The following is a 19,170-nucleotide window of genomic DNA, read 5'->3' as shown; positions in this document are numbered from 1 at the left end:
GAACTGTCTGCAGGGAGCAGCCTGCAGCATCAACACCCGGGACACGGGGTCAGGTTGCACAAGGTCACAGGCCTGGTACCTGTGCCTCACCATCAGCAAAGTGTGATTGCACAGAGCAGAGCAGGGATGAGGCAAGAGGGCACAGGGATTCCTGTGCTGTTCTCCTTTGTGAGTGGGTTTCATTTGGGAATTAGGGAATTGCCACACAGGGCTCATCTCCAGCCACAGGCAGCTGTGGCATCTTGGGCATCTTCCAGCCGTGGGATCAGCCTGTGTGGGGTGGCCACACAGCTGAAAACTACCCCTTTCCTTAAGAAGAACAACAGGATAAAAAGTACAACGACACTAAAACCAACACCACAGTGTCAGCTTCAGGAAGAAAGGCTCAGAAGGGACAGGCTTGTCCTTCTTGGGCTGTCCCTTGCCACAAGACACAAATACAGGACAGCAGAGGAGAGGAGGTGTTCCAGTCCACCCTCTCACTGCTTTGCGACAGCTCCTGGCACACACGGGCACTTGGAGAAGGGGCAGAAGGCTCCCAGCTCTGCATCACCACCACTGCTTCTCTCCTGTTGACACTGGCAGAGCACCCACATTGCACAAAGGGCAGCACAGCCCCACCACCACCAGGTGTGGTAAACTCTGCCAACCTCCAGCTGCCATCTGGAGCAGACACCGAGTCCAGGAGCTCCTCCATCCCAGCAGGCACACCCAGCTCCCCAGGAGCACGCTGCAGCCCTTGGCAGACGCTGGGCTGAATTTTCCACCCCAATTCGCGCTGTTTTTTTTTTTTCACACAGATAGGATGTGACTGGGAAAAAAAAATGCCTCATAAATTACCAGCGATGATTTCCTTCTCGCAGTAATTGAGAAACTCTGTTCCTAACGTCCTGGTAAAGCTCTGGAAACACCTCTACCGTGGTTATGCTCAGCTATTGGGGGCTGGATATTTTTCATATTAATTTTATAGATGTGTATTAAACAAAGCAGCCGAGTTTGCAATGCAGCTGTACGGGCAGCCACGAGAGGGCAAAGCAAGCTCAGGAATGACCTTCCCGAAGCAACAAAGAAAACAACGTCAGCGCCAACTACAAGCACGGTGGGATCACCCTGGGAATTAACAAAACACGCTGGATTTACCCCCTTAGTTTTCCCTCGGGAAAACAAACAAAAAAAACCCGCTACCGAGGGGAAGTTATAATGCTGTCCCCAAAAAGGACGCTGCCGTCTGTCACCGTGGCACAGGGCACACAAGAAAGCGCTGTGGGGCTGCTCTACTCCAGAGGGAGCTGCAGGGCTCCCACCAACACCAGAGTTAAAACCCAGTGACCTAAATATCATCTCCAGTAGCACTGAGAGCGCTGCTTTAATGCGGAAATGTGACATTGTTTGGGGGGGGAAGGGAAGAACAATTACTGAGCAAGGCGCAGGATTTGCTCTGAAAGGAAAGCTTCAGATTAAAAAAAATTAGTTCTAAATTAACACTTCACCCAGTTAAAAAAAAAAAAAAGTGTGTTTTTTTTTTTAGGACTGGCTACCTTTGAATCCAGCAGTTCAGTTTCTTTCCAATGTACCAAGACACAGCTGATATTTCCAACTGTGAGCGCAAGTGGTCTCACATGGCACCTGCCAGATTTGCAATGAAATAAATATTACATTCCCACAAATGATTCAGAAGGTGGAATCCTGACAATTTGTGTCTCAGCCATTGCATCTCTCTGCTAGAGGGCAAATAAACCTGACACCCTGAGGATAACTGTTGTAGGGTAACTGTTGTTACACTGAGCAGCATTATGTTGTAAAGCCATATAGTAAAATGCCAGTAGGTGCTGTCTACATTTCATAGGTTGTAAAATATAATTATATTCAGAGTAGATATATATTATATGTTATATATTACATATTATATATTACATATTACATATTGCATATTATATATTATCTATTATATATATATATTCAGAATAGTATCTGTCCTGATTTGAGGTTTTAAAACCATAATAAATGGTTTACCAATAATAATAAAAACCCCAGCTCTGAAAACAAAAACCCCTCAGTGATCTCACTAAATATGTTACACACAAAATCCCCAGGAAATGGCATCCTGCAGATAACCCTGCAAGTGTTAATTTCAGGGAACATCTTTGCCACTGTTACTCACCTCTCCCAGTCCAGGATGATCAGAAATGCTCCTCCCAGGCCTGAGGGGTAACTTGGCTTTTCAACTCAAGACATCAAACCCATCACTTTCTCTCCAGGAGCTGCTTAGATTAGACACACCACATGTGAACTGTCCTGCATTGTGGCTTTATCTCAAGTGTTAAAGAGCCAGAAGCTGCTGGTTTAAATTGTTCTTCTCATCTCTGGCCAGACTCTGGTTGTCTTTTTCTCCATTTAGTGTCTGCAGCATCACTGATTAATCTGAATTACTTAAGCCAGTTTAATTAACATTGCTCTGTCTTTAAATAGCTCAGCCTAAATCTGTAAATCCTGCATTTGTTATTTTAATCCTTGTTGGTGAACGATTAAAAAAAAAATAAAAATAAAAAATTGAATGAGTGGTACTGACCATTTTAAGCAGATTTCATTATTTCCTGCAGTCCATGTGTGTCAGCTTCAATTTTAGGTTGGAACTTTTAACAATTTTCGTTATCTTCACACAACTGGGAGAACATTTCAATGGAAGACTGTCCCTTCCAGCAAAAATCTGTCAGTTTGAAGGCCTGAAGTGCTAAAAAGATCTTTGCAAATGTAGAACTAGCATAAGCAGCCATCTGGCTTTCACGTGTTGTTAGATTTTAGCAGCAGAAAATTTCACATTATCAGCTTGTAAAATATTTGCAAGGGAAAACTCAAGTGGCAGCACACCCCCAGAGGTGGGGCATTCTCAGGCTGGTCAGCAGAGATGGCCCTGTGCACTGCACCACCCTGTCACCCCTCATTCTCTTAGGGGAGTCCAGGAAGCTCTGGTGGGAGAACCACAGCAGTCATGGGACTCTGAGGTTACAGGGGGCTATAGGTACCCGAGAGTACTCGGAGTCATACAAAGCCTCCTCAGTGTGTGTTGGCAGGGAGGCAACAGGCCTGGCCCCACAGGAATATCAGCGCCAACCTCAATGACATCCAACCTGCGGCTCTGAAGGTGGAGACATTCAACAGCAGAGGGTGGATGCAGGGGGAAACACCCCTCCTGGTGTGAGGGAAAGGCCCATCCCGGTGTGAAGGAAAGGCCCGTCCCGGTGTGAGGGAAAGGTCCCTCCAGGTGTGAGGGAAACGCGCCTCCCAGTGTGAGGGGAAGGCCCATCCCGGTGTGAGGGAAAGGCTCCTCCAGGTGTGAGGGAAAGGCTCCTCCAGGTGTGAGGGAAAGGCTCCTCCAGGTGTGAGGGAAAGGTCCCTCCCGGTGTGAGGGAAACGCGCCTCCCAGTGTGAGGGAAAGGCCCATCCAGATGTGAGGGGAAGGCCCATCCCGGTGTGAGGGGAAGGCCCATCCCGGTGTGAGGGAAAGGCTCCTCCAGGTGTGAGGGAAACGCCCATCAGGTGTTAGGGAAAGGCTCCTCGCGGTGTGAGGGGAAGGTCCCCTCAGAGCCTCTCCCGGGCCGTTTCCCGCCCGCCTCAGCCCCGCCTCGCGCCCAACCGCCACCGAGGCCTCGCGCTGCCTCAGGGGGCTGCGGATGGCGCACGCGCTCCGGCACTTCCCGTTTCCGCGTCTCGCGTCACCCTCGCGGCGTCCCCGCCTTTTCCTACGCCCGGAGCGCAGGCAGACCCAGTTCTCGCGAGAGTTTCTCCGCCCATCGCCTCCCCGGGGGCTGCCGCCGCCGCCGCCATCTTGGAGGAGCCGGGATCACGTGACCGCTCGCAGCCGTTCGCCTCCGCCTTCCCCTCCCCCACCCGCCGGGAACCGGGCCCACATCTCCCGTCTCGGATTCCGCCCGCCGCCCCGGGGCCGAGACCGCCCGCGGGGACGCTGCTTTTTTTGAGGACAGTGGAGACGTCGGGTGGTTGGGGGGGGGGAGTGGGGAAGGGGGGGGAACTTTCTGCCTTCCCCTCATCCTGAGGCGGGAGAGGGGGGGGGGGGGAAGGGGGTGAGAAGGAGCGGCGTGCCACGTGACCGGGAGCGCGGGGAGCGCGCGCCAAAGCCCCGGCAGCGGCGGGAAGGGGAACGGGAACCGGGGGGGTTTGAGGAGGAGGAAGAGGAAGGGGGATGGGCGCGCGGCGGCCGCGGCCACGTGACCAGGGGGAGGGGCGTCACGCGGTGCCGAGCGCGCGCGCCAGCGGCGGGCGGTGGCTGAGGGTCACGTGGGGGAGGGTGCGCCGCGGCGGGCGGGGGGGGAGGGGCGGCGGCGGCGGTCACGTGGTGCGGCGCGGCGGGCGGCCCCAGGGCCCCCTCCTCTCCCCCTCCCCCGCGAGAGGGGAGGGAGGGCAAAGATGGCGGCGGTGAGTTAGAAAGCGGCGGGCGGCGGGGACAGCGGCGGAGACTTCCAGGACCGGCCGCGGGAGGACCGAAAGCGAGAGAGAGTGAGTGCCTTCCTCCTCCACCCTTTCGTCTGGCCGTCAGCCCGCTCGGGCGCCTCAGGGCCCTCCTTGCGCGGCGAGGCCGTCGCGGCGCCCCCCGGGGGTCCCCTCCCTTTCGCTCCCCCGCCGCTGCGCACCGGACGGCGGGGCCCGCGGCGGCGGTTGTGTACGTGGGGTGGGGGTCCGTGAGGGAAGCCGCCCTGCTCGGCACCGAGCTCCGTCTCTTCTTCGGTCTCTCAGCCTGGGGTGGGCCGCGGGGCCGCCCCCGCCGGGGGTCCCCGGTGGGCCGGGGCCGGCGCGGCGTGCGGGGGAGGGCACCGCCGGTTCGGCGGAGGCTCCGCTTCCCCGGGAGCGGGGAAACTTTGTGCTAGAGGGCGTGTAAGGAGCGGAGGGGCCGCCTGGGCGGCGGCGGAGCCCCCCGGCTCTGCGGAAGCGTTTCGGTAGCGGTTGGCGGAGCTGGCGGCGCGGGGGTGGGGGGCGGCGGGGAAAGGGGAGCGGGGGGTGGGGGGGGGTTTGGCTTCCATCTCCCCCGCCGTGCTCGGGTAAAATGGCATCGGGACCGCGGTGGTTCCCGGCCGGGCCCGCGGCGCTCGCCTTTGTGCGGTGTTTCCGCGGCCGGGTTAATTGTTAAGGTTTGAAATGGAGCCGCTCTGCTGAAGCGCAGGCGGGTGGCGGAGGAGGAAGGGGTTGATTTATGGTGTTGGAGCAGCCCTGGGGGCTGCCGTTATCCGCAACCTTTCCCCGGGATCCCCGCGCTGTTGAAGGGATCTTTAAAGCTCTGAAGACACAAAGTGGCGGACGGGACACAATTACGCAGCCGATTCTGGCCCAACCCGGAAGTTTATGTCGGGAACACGTGTTGGTGGGGAAGGTGGCGAGGCTGGGAGCCGGGATGGACCCCCCAAACACCCCGACCCCCGCCCCGACCACCGCCCCGGGCTCCCGGAGCTCTCCGGGGAGCGGGCGGTGGGGGCGAACGCCGCAGCCCCGGCCTCAAAGTCCATCGGGTCTGAACGAGGGCACCTCAAACAGAGGTTGCTAGGGTGAGTAATTGTTTAACATAAAAATGCCCTCACCGTCTGGAGGGGAAGAGGCCTGGTGTTTTGTGTTGGTTTTTTTTTTATTTTCCTTACATATTTAATTTTTTTTCTCCTATTTTTAGCTGAACGGGCTCCATGCTGGTTTTTGAGACTATAACTTAGAACTCCTGTACGTTCTTCCCCGTTCTTACAGACTGGTTTTAGGTGTTTGGTATCTGTTAAAGATGAGGCTCATCGTTTAAAGTGCTTTTAGAAAATGGTTGAATTGATCCACTGGATATGTCTGTGTGGTTTGCTATGCTAATAGTTCTTTTTTTACTTGTTCTAGAGTCAAGAATTAACTCAGTGGTAGACTGGCTTTAGAGTACGTAGCTTGTGTCTGGATTAAAAAGATTTAAATATGTGCATTAATGTTTTGCAAGCATTCTTTTTCCCCCCATGAACTGGCATAGCTATAGTTAATGATGTAAAGCAGAGAATTTACTATGGAAGAAGTTGTGTAACAGCATGAAATTTGGATTGTATTTCTATATCTTCCTTTCTGGCATATCACAGAATCATGGAATTTTGTTTTTTTATAAGAAAATATAGGCAGTTTGTCTTGTTGTCCAGACAAAGGGGGTTTTGTGTGTGTGTCAGAACTGGCAGCCACTCAAAGCTCTGGAGCAGATATGGTTAATGAATTTCTTTTGCTTTGCCATCCACCTAGACCTGACTCCCAGAGCAAAACCAAGGAAAGGTTCCAGTGCTCAGATACTGCTCTTATCTCTTCTGAGTTTTTACATAAGATCTCCCACTGCTGGCTGAGTTACCACCTCTAACTGTTTAGTCTACAGCTAACTTTGTGCCAAATCATTGCATTGTTTACTCTTGTTTTAAACAATTCTGAATTTCATGTTTTCAAACCATCTCTCCTGACTACTGTGAATTTGATAAAAGTTGTGAGAGAGCTTTGAGGAGCTGAATCCCCCAGTGTCCTGAGCTGTAACTCCTGTCTTCCCAAGCTTGGACTAGAGAGGTAACCAGCTTCTGAAAAACTCCTCTTTTTACAGAGTTGGGATAATTTTCACAAAACTCAAAAGTTTGTACATGTAAATGCAGAGTTACCTACCAGCCTTGAGGTTAAAGCACCTAAGGATGAGTTCACTAATTAGTGTTCTACTCTTTGATTGGATGGGGACTTGGAAAGGAGCAGAAGCAATGGGGTTGGCTGGGTTTTTGTCTTTTTTGTTGTTACCCAGGTTGCCTTCTGGAGCCAAAGGCTGTGAGATGAGCAAAACAAAACCCATCTGGTTATCCAGGGGATCCTGTTGGGTGGGTCAGCAGCCCTTTCACCTCTGTACATATCTGCCTTTTCTCTCCAACTTCAGAATTTGTGTCAAATTTTAAATGGCTTCTGGTGTTCAAGGTGTATTCCTCAGAAAGCCAGTGGGGAAAACCCTTTCAATAGAAGAATGAATTGTTTAACTACATCAGTGTCCCTGGCCAAGCATGAAAACTGAAGCTTGGAGGTTGGGTATTCCACAGGGAGCAGTTGTCATGAGTTTGGAAATGACTGTAGGTAGCTGATGTGATGTTTGATTTGGGTTCAGTTGTGTCACTGTAGTTGATTATGATTTAAAATAAGTCCTTAAGGTTTACAGTGTTACCATGTGTAACTTGCAGAGCTGAAAATCAAAACCTTTTCATCTGTGAGGATTCTACCATTATTTTTCTTGGAAATAGAAAGAAGGTTGCTTGACCTGTGCTTTAGAGTATCTTTTCGTGTTTGTTGTTTTGCTTCTTTGTACCAAAGATAAAATGGAGGGAGGGAGAGAGAGAGTCAGGTTGGCATGGATACATGGCATAATATTAAACATAGAATTCTGGTTTTGTATCTTTAAATCGGGAATTATTTACATAATATGCTGTGGCAGTAAAACTGCTTTTTTAACCAAACTTTCAGGTTCTGTTCTTCAGCAGAAGAGCACCTTACAAAAAATCCTGTTGTGGTTTGATAGCCCTCCTTGAAACAGCAGCAGTTTGTGTGCTTTCTTCATACAAAGAGGGGAAATACTACTAATGTTGAAATTATTTATAAATATTTTTTGTTAGTCTTATCTAACAGGTTGATTCTTAGTGGCATTGGACAGCCTGACTAAATGTAGACAACTCTATCTGCAAGATTCTACATGCTCAGAGCAGTTCTTTGGTGAGATGTTTAGGGAACAGCTTGTAATATTCACAACTTTTTTAGAAGTATTTTCTTTTGGAGATTAAGATGTGGCAAACAGGGCCTTATATAGTATTGCCAAAGCTGAGCTGCAGAGCTTGATAAAGTCACTTTCACTTATGTTAACTGAGGAGCCTCCTACCTTGTAAGATTATGGAGCTGTTTCAGTTTGATAAGGTTTTAGGCTTGACTTGTGTATCTCACAGAACTAAGCCAACGTGATGCAGCTTCTCCTGTTTTTTTTGGTTTTTTTCTCATTTAATTTCCTTACTAAATTTAAACCAGTGAGATAGAGAAACTGAGAGAGTGAGAGAAAGGCAGCAGTGATGCTTGGAAGTTTTTACAAAGCCTAAAATTGGTTCTAAAGCATTCAGTGACTTTTAATGTAAAAATTCTAGAAGTTCAGAATTCCTTTTGTTCCCGTTCCAAACAATGCAGCTTTGTTCCTGCTGTACAGAAACCAAATAAGTGAAACTAGTCAAACTTCCATTGTCCAGACTGACTGACAGACAGACAGACAAACAACTGCTGTTTGCTGGATTGGTGGCAGCTGCTAATTTTTAAGACTGCTGAAATTGGGGTTAGCAGGAGAGATGCTGCTGTGAAATCAGCCCTGCTAACACGTGGGTGCTTCCACACTGCAGGTACTTCTGGAACCGCAGGAATTGCTGTGCTAGTTTCTATCACCAGTCAGCTAGTGAAGACTTGTAAGTGAGCCATTAAAGTATTACAGCTCCTAATGTTTTCCTGAACTCAGACTGTCTTAAGATAGCCAGGCCCTCGTGGTTATTTTAAAGGTTAAAGATGTAGAGTTTGGTCTCGCTGTGGATTTGTAAAACTTCAAACAGACTTGATAGCTTGTGGCACTGTTCAAGAGTGGTTGGGAAAGATGTGGTTTTGTGTGATGTTGGCATGGTTTTTTCTAGCCTTGGTTTTGTTTTGAGTCTCAACTTGAGGGGAAGCCCTTTCCTTAACGTTTTGCAAGAGCAGATCAGAGGCTATCTTGAGTGATCTTTTTTTTAAATTTTTTTTCCCACGTCTTTCTTCCTGTAGCCACTTCTCTCTCAACCAAGTTTTGTTCAGATTTTTCTTTTAGAGATGGCATGATTAAAACTACATGCAGCCTAAATGATCACATAACTGATGGGTTTTCCTTTGTACATTTAGGCATTTTTGCTCACTTGACCATGTTGAGCAGAGGTGTTGCACTGTGTGGAGGAGTGCTCCTGCCTCTTTTCCAAGTTGCTGCTGTTATTGTTGTAGAGTTTTCTTGGTTTAATGGGGTAACCCATGGTTATTGTCCTTCTCTAGGGACCTGCACCCTCAGTGGGTGTGCTGAAGTTCCTAACACCAAAAATACCCACAAGCTAAACAACTTTTTGCAGATTTAATCTTTCTTCTCTCACTCGTTTCCAATTAGTAACGGTGCTGTAAGCTTCTAAACTTAGATATGATTGTTGTTAGTATTTTACTCTGATGGAAATTAAGATTTATCCTATCCAATTAATACATGTGTAGTATCCTTTTTAGACAGGCTCAAAGGTAAAGCTAATGGTCTGTTGTTACTCACTTTTCCTGACCCATTCAGGGTTCTAGGAGGCAGACTAGTGGGAGGTGATGTCCTTTGAAGGAGTTGCCATTTTAATTAAATTTGCTAGATGTCTTAATATTTATTATCTCCTGTTTCTTGTACCTACAAACGAGGACATTGTGCCAGTGTATCTGATCACCTCAAATGCCTTTTAAAAAAAAATTCCAGTTCTGACCTAGCAAGTGGTGTTCACTGGGACTGTGAGTGATCAGTAGCAGTCCCACCAGTGGGTTGTTTTTTAATTTTGGTCTTCTTCTGGATAGTGGAGTCCTTGATTCTTTAGAGTTCATCTTCCCCCTTGTCCCAGTCCCTTACATCCACTGCTTCAGTTGTGGTGTCAGCACCTCAGTATTAGTCCACCTACTACTGGATAGACTAAAACTAGAAAGAATAAGAATTAAATGCTCGAGGTTTCATTTATTACAGGAATTACCTGTTCTGCCAAACGTGCTCAGTAACCTGTGTGCCCAACCAGCTGGCTGTGGCTTAGCTGTACCTGAGCTGTACCTGGAGAGAAGGCTGAGGGAGGGAATGCTGTTTCAGTTTGAATGAGTGCATCTCATCCAGAGATTATGTACCAATAAATATTTTTGCCTGCTTATCTGCTCTCCAGTAGGTGTTCAGCTTTGTCAGTTTTGGATGGTTTGTACCAGTGGGTGTTACAGAAGGTGTGGAGAATAAGAGGAATGGATTTCTGCTTGGGGTATATCTTAGAATATTATGAGCAGCAGCTCATTTGTGGGCTTATTTAACCTTTGTCTTAGTACTGAGGCAAAGGGCTTCCTTCTTAAGAAAAAAACACATTATCCTTCCCTCTTCATCTTAAAACATAGAGGATTTTGGTTTTATATTATTTTTTGTCTAGAGTAGCTTTCTGAAATTAATTTTTCCTTGTCCTACACATAAAGGAGTCTGTGACCTGATGTCAATGTCCTATTTAATATGTAGTTAACACACTGGAATAGTGGAACATTTGCTCTTTTCACTCTGCAAAACAATATTTCTCCAGTGAATGAATTACTGCCTAATGTCATGGCAAGCTCACACAAAAAAAAGCTTTCCTTATAAGCTTTTTATCACTAACTTGTTGTTACAAGATAAACTAAATGAGTTTTAATTGCACTTCCCACGTGCAGTGTGCTTCTCTGACAAAGACCTAGCATTAGCATAATACAGTCTCACCATTTCTGCCTCCTGGTATTTCTTGTAATGCTTAAAAATGTAGTGTGATTAAGACATTTTTTTTTTTCTTTTGAAGCTTATGAGTATGACAGCATTTTGTGCAGTAAACTGTTACATTCTTCCTGCTTCTCAATGTGGTGGATATTTTAAAAGGACCTTAAAAAATAAGAAAAAGGAGGAAAAATCTACAAATGAATTAAAGAACCAGAGCAAATCTAGAAAGTTAAACTGTGTATGCAAGAGGCTGCATCACATATTCCCTTAAATCCAGGAACAACACCTTCAAATACAAGTGTTTGTGCACAAAATAAATAAAAATTAAATGTAACTTTTATTTATGGTTCTAATTTTATTTTTTTTTTAGAGATGGTGGAGCCAGGACAAGATCTGTTGCTTGCTGCTTTGAGTGAGAGTGGAATCAGTCCAAATGATCTCTTTGATATTGACTCTCCGGACGTGGTTCTTGCAAATCCAGCCCCAACTCCAGCTGTTCAGCAGGTTGAAACAACAATCATTTGCTAAAGGATGTCAAAGATTGTACTTGATGTGTTGTGGAGGTGGGGGGGAGGGGGTGGCATCCCTAGGAAATGGTTAAAAAATGTGGAGTTTTCATAAACTTCCTCCTTTATAGTATTGCAATGAGAAAATGACTTGCTAATTAACTTAAAACTTATATGTAAAAAAGTAATCTGAAATACACCATTGATATCAGTATAGATACAAATATTTATAGACATAAATATACTTAATTTCTGTACATTAAATGGGGCTGTGCTGTCATGTATCCATGGAGGACTCTGATATCACTGGAGTCAAGCTGCTCTCCTAGAAAATGTGCAAAAAGTGTAATGTAATATGGTGTTAAAGCTCCATGAACTCAGTCTGTAAGAACATAACCATTGGCAGTAGTGTGTTGAACAGCTGACACCAGAAAACTGATTGTATTTTCACCACCACAGTTAACTGCCAAGGTGGTGCAAGTTTAACTTTGAGATCAACCACCTGATGATCTTTATTTTCAGTGAAACCTTTGTTAATGAGCCCAGCTATGAGCTGCCACTTGAACTTCCATTTTGTGGGTGGATATTTTGAGGTTTTTTTTTTTTTCCCTGCTAATGTGAAGCTTTTCTGATGGTTCCTTTCTTTCCTCTGCAGTCAGTACCACTTAGTGCTTTAGAGCTGGGCTTGGAGACTGAGGCCACAGCTGCTGTGAAACAAGAACCAGAGACTGTATCAACTCCAGCCTTATTAAATGTTCGGGTAAGAACATTTAGAACTTTGTAGGTGAACATCTGGTAGGTTAATCTGGGCTGGACACCAAGCTACTCTGTTGCTCCCCTTCCTCAACTGGGTGGGGGGAGGAAAAAATAGGACTAAATGGTCATGGGTCAAGATAAGAGCAGGGAGATCAGCATGGGCAAACCAGACTCAGCCTGGGGAAATGCTTAACAAGCTAAAATCTTTCCCCTCTCCCTGCTTCCTGGTCTCAGCTTCCCTCCCAGCATGTCTCCCAGTCCTTCCTCATGCTCTTTTCCAGCTCCAGCAGCTCCCTCACAAACTTTCCCAATCTAGGCTCTTCCCATAGCCTGCTTTTCTTCCCAAAGTTGCTCCAGGATGTGCCTTTTCCATGGGTTGCAGTCCTTCAGGAACAGACTGCTCCACAGGTCCCAGGAAAGCTGCTCCAGTGTGGGCTTCTCACTCCAGGGTCACAGTGTCCTTCAGGCACATCCAGCCTGCTCTGGGGCTGCAGGTGGATATCTGCTCCATCCTGGATTTTCATGGCCTGCAGGGGGACAATCTGCTTCACCTTGCTCTGTGGAGGGAGTTCTCCTCCCCCTCCTATTTCACTGACCTTGGTGTCTTATGTAGTTGTTTCTCTCACATCTTCCTACTCCCTTTTTTCCAGTTGCTGATTGTGCTGTGTTTTTTACCCCTCCTTAAATAGGTTTCAAGGTTCCTGTACCTGTAGAAGGAATGTTTTGTGCCTTGCTGATGAATCCTTCATCCTATTTTTCTTATTTCCTTTCCCTTGAAAGAAAATGTAAAAATACCATGCAGAAACAGCATGGCAGTATATTGATAGACACTCACCTAGATTGTTGCATCACAAGATAATTACCTTAGCATCTCCAGCATGTTATGTGAAGAGATTTCTCATTTCACCAGCCCTTCAAAAAAATTGCTCCTGTGGTCTAGATAAAAGACTAATAAAATCTTTTTTTTTTTTTTTTTCCCCCCACCATCTTCTGAAAATTTCCCTGCTTCTTTGTCACTAGCAACCACCATCCACCACAACCTTTGTGCTCAATCAAATAAATCAGCTTCCAACTTTGGGGACTACAATAGTGATGACAAAAACCACCCCTGTCACAACAACAAGGCAGACTATCACTGTAGCAAAAATCATTCAGACCAGCACAACGACTCGACCCTCGGTTGCAGCACCAGCAGTCCGCAATGCCTTGACTACTGCACCTTCAAAGGACCAGATTCAGCTGAAAGATCTCCTGAAGAATAATAGTCTTAATGAACTCATGAAATTGAAGCCACCACCTAATATTGCTCAACCAGTAGCAACAGCAGCAAGTGAGTTTTCTGCTTTCTTCACAGTGACCGTGTTTTAGACAAAGAGAAATAAGAAATAGAGGAAGGTATTTGCACAGCTTGTGTTGTCTTTGTTGGTTTATAGAATATTGCAGCAAAACAAAATGGTCCAGGAAAGCTGATAAATCTTTTCCCACTTTAATAGTGCTAGAATTCAGGGTAAAGTAATAATAAAAATAAGACATACATTTAAGCTCTTGGTTTCCTGTAAGGAATGAGGAAAATGGTGTTTTGGATTGCAGCTGGAAAATTGCTAAAATTAATTCATTAACAGTATTGAAGTTGATTTAGCTCTCTTGCTTCAATCTACATCAGTTTCTGTTCTCCTGTACACTTGCAGTGGAACCTATGATGAATGAATACTGGTTTTTTGGCATCTTCCAAACTGGATTTGCAGTAGATGTTAATGTTTCTGTAAAGCATCTGCTAAGAAAGGGCATCTCATGAGAGGCACCAGTTCTATTGCTTCCATCTTAATTCTTAAATATGGTCATGAATGCTACTCTAAATCTTTGAGATTTCTTTTGTAATCTTTGCTTGTGTCTTATTTCTAATACAGACAGGTAACATGGTCAGTTTAATGTCAGGGAAAAACTGGATGTGGATTTTCATGTTTTGATTCTTTCAAGTAATTCTGGTTTTAGCATGATAAGATCAGACTAGTTGAGTTTGAAGTCTTGCTGCTTTTTCTCAGGGTGCACAGGCTTTTTCTGGATTACTGTATTTTTACTGTCTCTGAAGTAAGATTTACTGATTTTTCTAGGCAGGATTGGACAGAGAGTGCAGTAAATGAAGTTTTGTTGGTTAGGACTGAAAGAAAAATGAATGTACCCCCTTGTTTCATTATTTTCTGTCACAGAGTAGTTACAGAAATGTGAGTTAGACACCAACTGAAGTTGGCACTGGGGGTAAAGGAGTGAGGAAGAGGAATGGGAGAGGATTGGATAGAGCAGGCTTATCCCAATTTATCCCCTTTGTGCTAAATGAAAACTCACAGAAGCACAAGTAATAGGTAACATCACAGCTACTGAAACTAGTTGAATCTGTAGCTTCTCTATTAATTGGAAAGGAGGCAACTTGTGGAACTGGTTTTCTGATCTTATTTGTGTACTTGTGTTTCTGGATCTTTGTGCTTATAAAAAAGAGGCAAATACTTGTAGAAAATATGAGGGCAGAGAAGCTCTTGGAAGGAAACATCTCATGAAATGTAGGCAGCAGGAGCCTAGATTGGAAAATACTTAAAGTTGTATTATGCAACCTCTTTGAGGACAACTTTATTTGTGCAATTATCTTAATTGTATTTTAGGGGTAATTGTCAGCATGGTGGAAGCTTGACAGTTGCTGTCAGTGTTTTACATACAGCATTGTGCAAAGTTTGAGCCCTGTTGCCATTTGCTTCCAAATATTGCTGAGAACAGGAAAATGAATGGATTGTCCTCTTGAAGGATCCTGTTATGAATTTTAAACTGAATCCAAAGTGTTAAATTTTCTTTTACAGAAATAATTGTTGTTTCTCCTAAGGTGGTAAATATCACCAATGCAGGTAAGTCCATTTCTGCTGAAACACTGGGCTTTCTGGTTTGTTGGTATACTTCAGAGGCTCACAATATTTCTAAATACTGCATTTATGTTTAGTGATGGCCCAAGATTTTTTAAGTTTTAAATACTGCAACCAGTGCACAACCACTCAGGTGTGGTGGTATTCCATGGGAAGTTTCCTCAGTTAAGTAGTAACAAGATTAACTCTTTGTTTAGAGACTTTTTAATTAGGATGAAGATCTTAATTGTGTTCTTGAAGCACCAGTGTGCTACTGGACAGTCAAAAGTTTTTTCCTTTCAGCTCATTATTATGAGGAAGTTCATTTGAGTTGGTGTTTGCAAGGAATTCTGGTAAAACACAGCTTTTGTTTTGCAGCTGATGTAAGCAATGGTGCAGTGAAGAAGGAAGCTTCCACAAAAGAGGTAGCAAGAATATGGATAAATGATATTAAAATGAGAAGTTTTTCACCTACTATGGTAAGTAGTTAAAATGGTTAATTTGCTAGCTGAGTGTATGTGGTACTGGTCACAACCAGGTGTGACCAGTTTCATTTGTTGTATTTATCATGTGCCTTTGGTTTGGGTGTAGTACAATTCTTGAGTGCATCTGTTTGTTCCAGAGGGTTGTTCCTTCCCTAGGTGAATGCTTGATTAGGTGACTAAAAGTAAGAGCTTTGTAGAGCAGAATACCTGTTGAAGGCAATTTCAAGAAATCATTGTCCTTAACCTGATTGAGTCCACAAAGCAGGGTGTGCTCCAATTAAAACTGGAAAGCTTATCACTTTTCCTGTGTTTTGGCTTTTTTTTTTTTTTTTAAATAACCCCATTCATATAACTAGCAAAGAGGAAACCAGATGATTTCCTCTAGCATGGGTGATCATCTGGTGGTTTGATTTAAAATATATATTAAGAATCCTTCCATATTTTCAATCTAATAATACCTGTGAATCTCTAAACATTAGAGCTGCAGCACAGATAGCTAGAATCAGGCTGAAGGTTGTGATGAGCAGTGCTTCTTGGATCTTCTTGGAAAGGAGAGGAAGCTCCCTGACTCTTTGTGTCTTTGGAGGGTTGTTCAGAGCATTAAGAAATGTTGAGTTTCCATTTGTAACTTCCCCAGCTGCTCTCTGGTTCATCTGGTAGATGTGTTAAAACATCCAAGTGGAACTTTGTGCTCATTTCCAGGACACAGAGTATTAAGAATGTGCTGTTTAGCTAAGGCAGGTATTCCTCTATTCCAGAAAGTGCCAGCAGTAAAAGAGGAAGAGGAACCTGAGGAAGAAGATGAGGAAGAAATGGGCCATGCAGAAACTTATGCTGAGTACATGCCAATAAAACGTAAGCCATCAAGTTTTGTTAAGTCAGAAAGCTGAAATGTTTTGAGCTAATTTGTTACTTACTCTTCAGTAGTTATGAGCACCAAAAACCAGATGGGTTACTGTCTGAGTCAAGCAAAAAGAACCTGGATTTGTGGTGGGTTTTCCTAGGAAATTGTCTCCTGTAGCACTCAGCTTTGGATGGTATACACTGCCTTTTTTAATAGAAAAAGAATTCTTTAGGCAGGACTTGCCTCAGAAATGTAATTGCTGAACCAAGATCAGGCCTTTTTTACCTGTGTTAAGATCTCTGTGCCTCAGCAGAGGAAGTTTCTAAAAGAGATCAGTTGGTCACTGCTACACACTAGAATCCATTTTGAGTGAAATGACCATAAATGGACTCTTCCAGCATTGTTCTAAACTTCAGGCTGTTTTGGTTTTGTTTACAAGTGAGCCTTTTGCAGTTATTAATTGCCACCTCCTCGTTTTTCTCCTTTTTCTTATCAAAATCAGTGACAAAAAGCTGTTGCCATGTTTCCTAGTTACACTGTTGGCCTGCTGGAAAAACAAGGCAAATTTTCTCTGGAGTTTGTTGCTAAATGGTTAATTTTTATTGTCACTCATGAGATCTGTCAGCAATTAAACCCTGTCTGTTCTAAATCTCTTCTCTGCTTAAAACCAGCAGTGTATAAATAGAAGAATTTTGCTTTTGTGATCCTGGTATCTTGAGGCTGCCTCTGGCCTTTTGGGAAGACAGGGTTCACACCAGGCTTTTTCCAAACATTTCAAGCATATGAGTATTTTAATGTTCAATTAACTGAATTTTACCTAATTTCACAAAAACTGGGGGACAATAGTGAGAAGAGAAACAAAGTTGAGATTGCATTTATATAAATTCAGGTTAAAATACTCCTTTGGGATGCAGTTTAATACTTGAGATACTGTTGCAATGAGAATTGTTCTTGACTTCAGCCTTTGGAAAGGAGAGTTGGAATTTGCTTTGGTAAATATAATAACCTGTGCTGCAGCAGCAGAGGTTGGTGTTATATTTTCATTTTCTTCCTTCCCTCCCCTTCCCTTTCCAACCAGTGAAAATTGGTCTACGCCACCCTGACCCAGTGGTGGAAACAAGCTCTTTATCCAGTGTGACTCCTCCTGATGTGTGGTACCAGACATCAATATCAGAAGAAACAATTGATAGTGGCTGGTTGTCAGCTCTGCAACTTGAAGCAATCACTTATGCAGCTCAGGTAATGCCAGACATTAGTACAGCTTAAAAGCTAGCATAGGATTTAAAAAGAAAAACTGCTGTCTGACAGGCACAGCTATGTCAGTTTTTACAAGGAGATAAAGTAATATGAGCTTAAAATTTGAGTTGTATTAGGAAGTGGCAGGTGAGCTGCAGCTCAGATAAATGTGAGGTAATAGATCTAGGAAAGCTTTGTCTACACAACTTCCATTATGCTGATACTGAACTGTCCTAAAGCTCAGGAAGGGCATCTTAGTCATTATTTTTTATTTTTCTGAAATAACCTAATGGCTGCAGTAGCAGCAGGCTAAGAAAACCAATGCTGTTTGGCATCACTGGGAAGAATACAGAGAACAAGATTGGGTGTTATTTTGCTGCTATTTTAAGCTTCAGTGGGCCCACATCAGATGTATGTACAGCTCTCTGCATGTCAGGGAGGAAGATAGTGAAGTTAGAGGACTCTAAAATGCACACAGGAGGGAGGAAGTTACCTCATGGAAAGATACTAAGAAGACTGAGATGCTTCAGGCTGGAGAGGAGAAAAATGAAATTAAATCAAGGTTTACATAATGAAGACAAGAGTGCAATCCCACAAAACAAGAACAAAGTGAAAGGAGATGGGTTTAAAATGGATAGAATACTTCTTCAGAGAGGCAGTGGATGTCTGGGAGGTGTAAGTCAGGGGATTAAGAAAAGCAGCCAGCCTGGTAGTAGGCACTAAAAGAATTAGACAGATACAGCAGTTTTCCAGTAATTCTAGATGCTGAGGGAGGGGGGAAATGGATCTCCTAAAGCAGTTAGTTTCATATGCTCTCCCGAAATCTCCTCTTCCTGCTGCTGGGAGGCTGCTTGGCTGGATGGACCACTGGTCTCATCCATTAGGATGTTTCTTATGTGTGCACATTTCTGACAACCCCCAGTGATGTGTTCTGGAGAATGGGTACAAGTTTTTTGTTCTTTCTCCTACAGCAACATGAAACATTCCTGCCCAATGGAGACAGAGCTGGATTCTTGATAGGTGATGGTGCTGGTGTAGGAAAAGGAAGGACCATAGCTGGAATAATCTATGAAAATTACTTGCTAGGCAGAAAAAGAGCAGTCTGGTGAGTATGTCAGGGTTTGTTAGAGCAGACACTGCAGTGACCATAGTACTGAAATTCAGAGTATTCTGTCTTCTGACAAATGTTCTAGCAACTGCTTTTTGAAATTCTTCTGTAACTTACGGAATATGCTTTGTTTTGTATCTCCAGGTTCAGCGTGTCAAATGATCTGAAATACGATGCTGAAAGAGATTTGAGAGATATTGGAGCAAAAAACATATTGGTTCATTCACTAAACAAGGTGTGGAAACTTTTTACTATGTGCAGTTGAGGCAAAACTTTAGGTGTGCTTGTGTGACAAGTTGTACATCTTGAATTCTAAGAGCCAGAATGTGTTCATTTCAAAAAACTTGCTGTCTGGGCCTTGTTTGTCAGGCCTCAGTCTGACTCCCAGCACACATTTGAGATGTAACACATTTTGTAGGCAATACTGGAATAATAGAGTCCCTCAGTCAGTTATTAAAGCAGCAGGAGTGTGTAGTCTGTGCCTCTGCTCAGGATTTGCCTCTCCCAAACTGTCAAGTGAGGTTACTGGTTGAATTCATTGAGCTTTTGGTTTAGGTTAGTTTTTTTTTTTTGGTTTGAATTCTTCATTTCTACAATACAGTAAAGCTTTAGGAAGTCTTTTGGTGGCAGCTATAAATATATTTGCCCTGTAATCTCTTCAGGAATGCATGAAAACTGAAATCTTAATTGTATTTAAGGCAAGCACATAGTCATGGAATGTGGCTGTTACCTTTTTGAGGCCTCAGATCTGGTTTTCCTTAAATATATACTTAAGGCCCTGAATAACCCCTTAACCCCACTATCCCCCAAAGGGATCAA

General features: G+C 44.4%; 1 protein-coding gene across 4 annotated transcripts in view; it reads left to right on the top strand.

The window, feature by feature from the left end:
• Window positions 1–4,345: 4,345 nt before the first annotated feature.
• The window catches only part of SBNO1 (strawberry notch homolog 1), a 31,413-nt gene continuing 16,588 nt past the window's right edge, over window positions 4,346–19,170 (top strand). The window contains exons 1-10 of one of the 4 annotated variants that reach the window (XM_030460821.1): window positions 4,352–4,515; window positions 10,902–11,035; window positions 11,693–11,797; window positions 12,814–13,123; window positions 14,640–14,684; window positions 15,057–15,157; window positions 15,922–16,018; window positions 17,086–17,246; window positions 18,215–18,348; window positions 18,496–18,586. In XM_030460821.1, the coding sequence (XP_030316681.1) occupies window positions 10,904–11,035; window positions 11,693–11,797; window positions 12,814–13,123; window positions 14,640–14,684; window positions 15,057–15,157; window positions 15,922–16,018; window positions 17,086–17,246; window positions 18,215–18,348; window positions 18,496–18,586 (1,176 nt within the window). In that variant the 5' untranslated portion in view covers window positions 4,352–4,515; window positions 10,902–10,903. Of the gene's footprint in view, window positions 4,520–5,183; window positions 5,556–10,901; window positions 11,036–11,692; window positions 11,798–12,813; window positions 13,124–14,639; window positions 14,685–15,056; window positions 15,158–15,921; window positions 16,019–17,085; window positions 17,247–18,214; window positions 18,349–18,495; window positions 18,587–19,170 lie in introns of those variants that run through there. The other 3 variants (XM_030460822.1, XM_030460824.1, XM_030460825.1) reach the window with 3 other exon arrangements.

Source organism: Calypte anna, chromosome 15, assembly GCF_003957555.1.
Source record: "Calypte anna isolate BGI_N300 chromosome 15, bCalAnn1_v1.p, whole genome shotgun sequence".
Classification (NCBI taxonomy): domain Eukaryota; kingdom Metazoa; phylum Chordata; class Aves; order Apodiformes; family Trochilidae; genus Calypte; species Calypte anna.
Note: the sequence above shows the minus strand (reverse complement) of the source record. Positions and strands in the feature narration are given on the sequence as shown.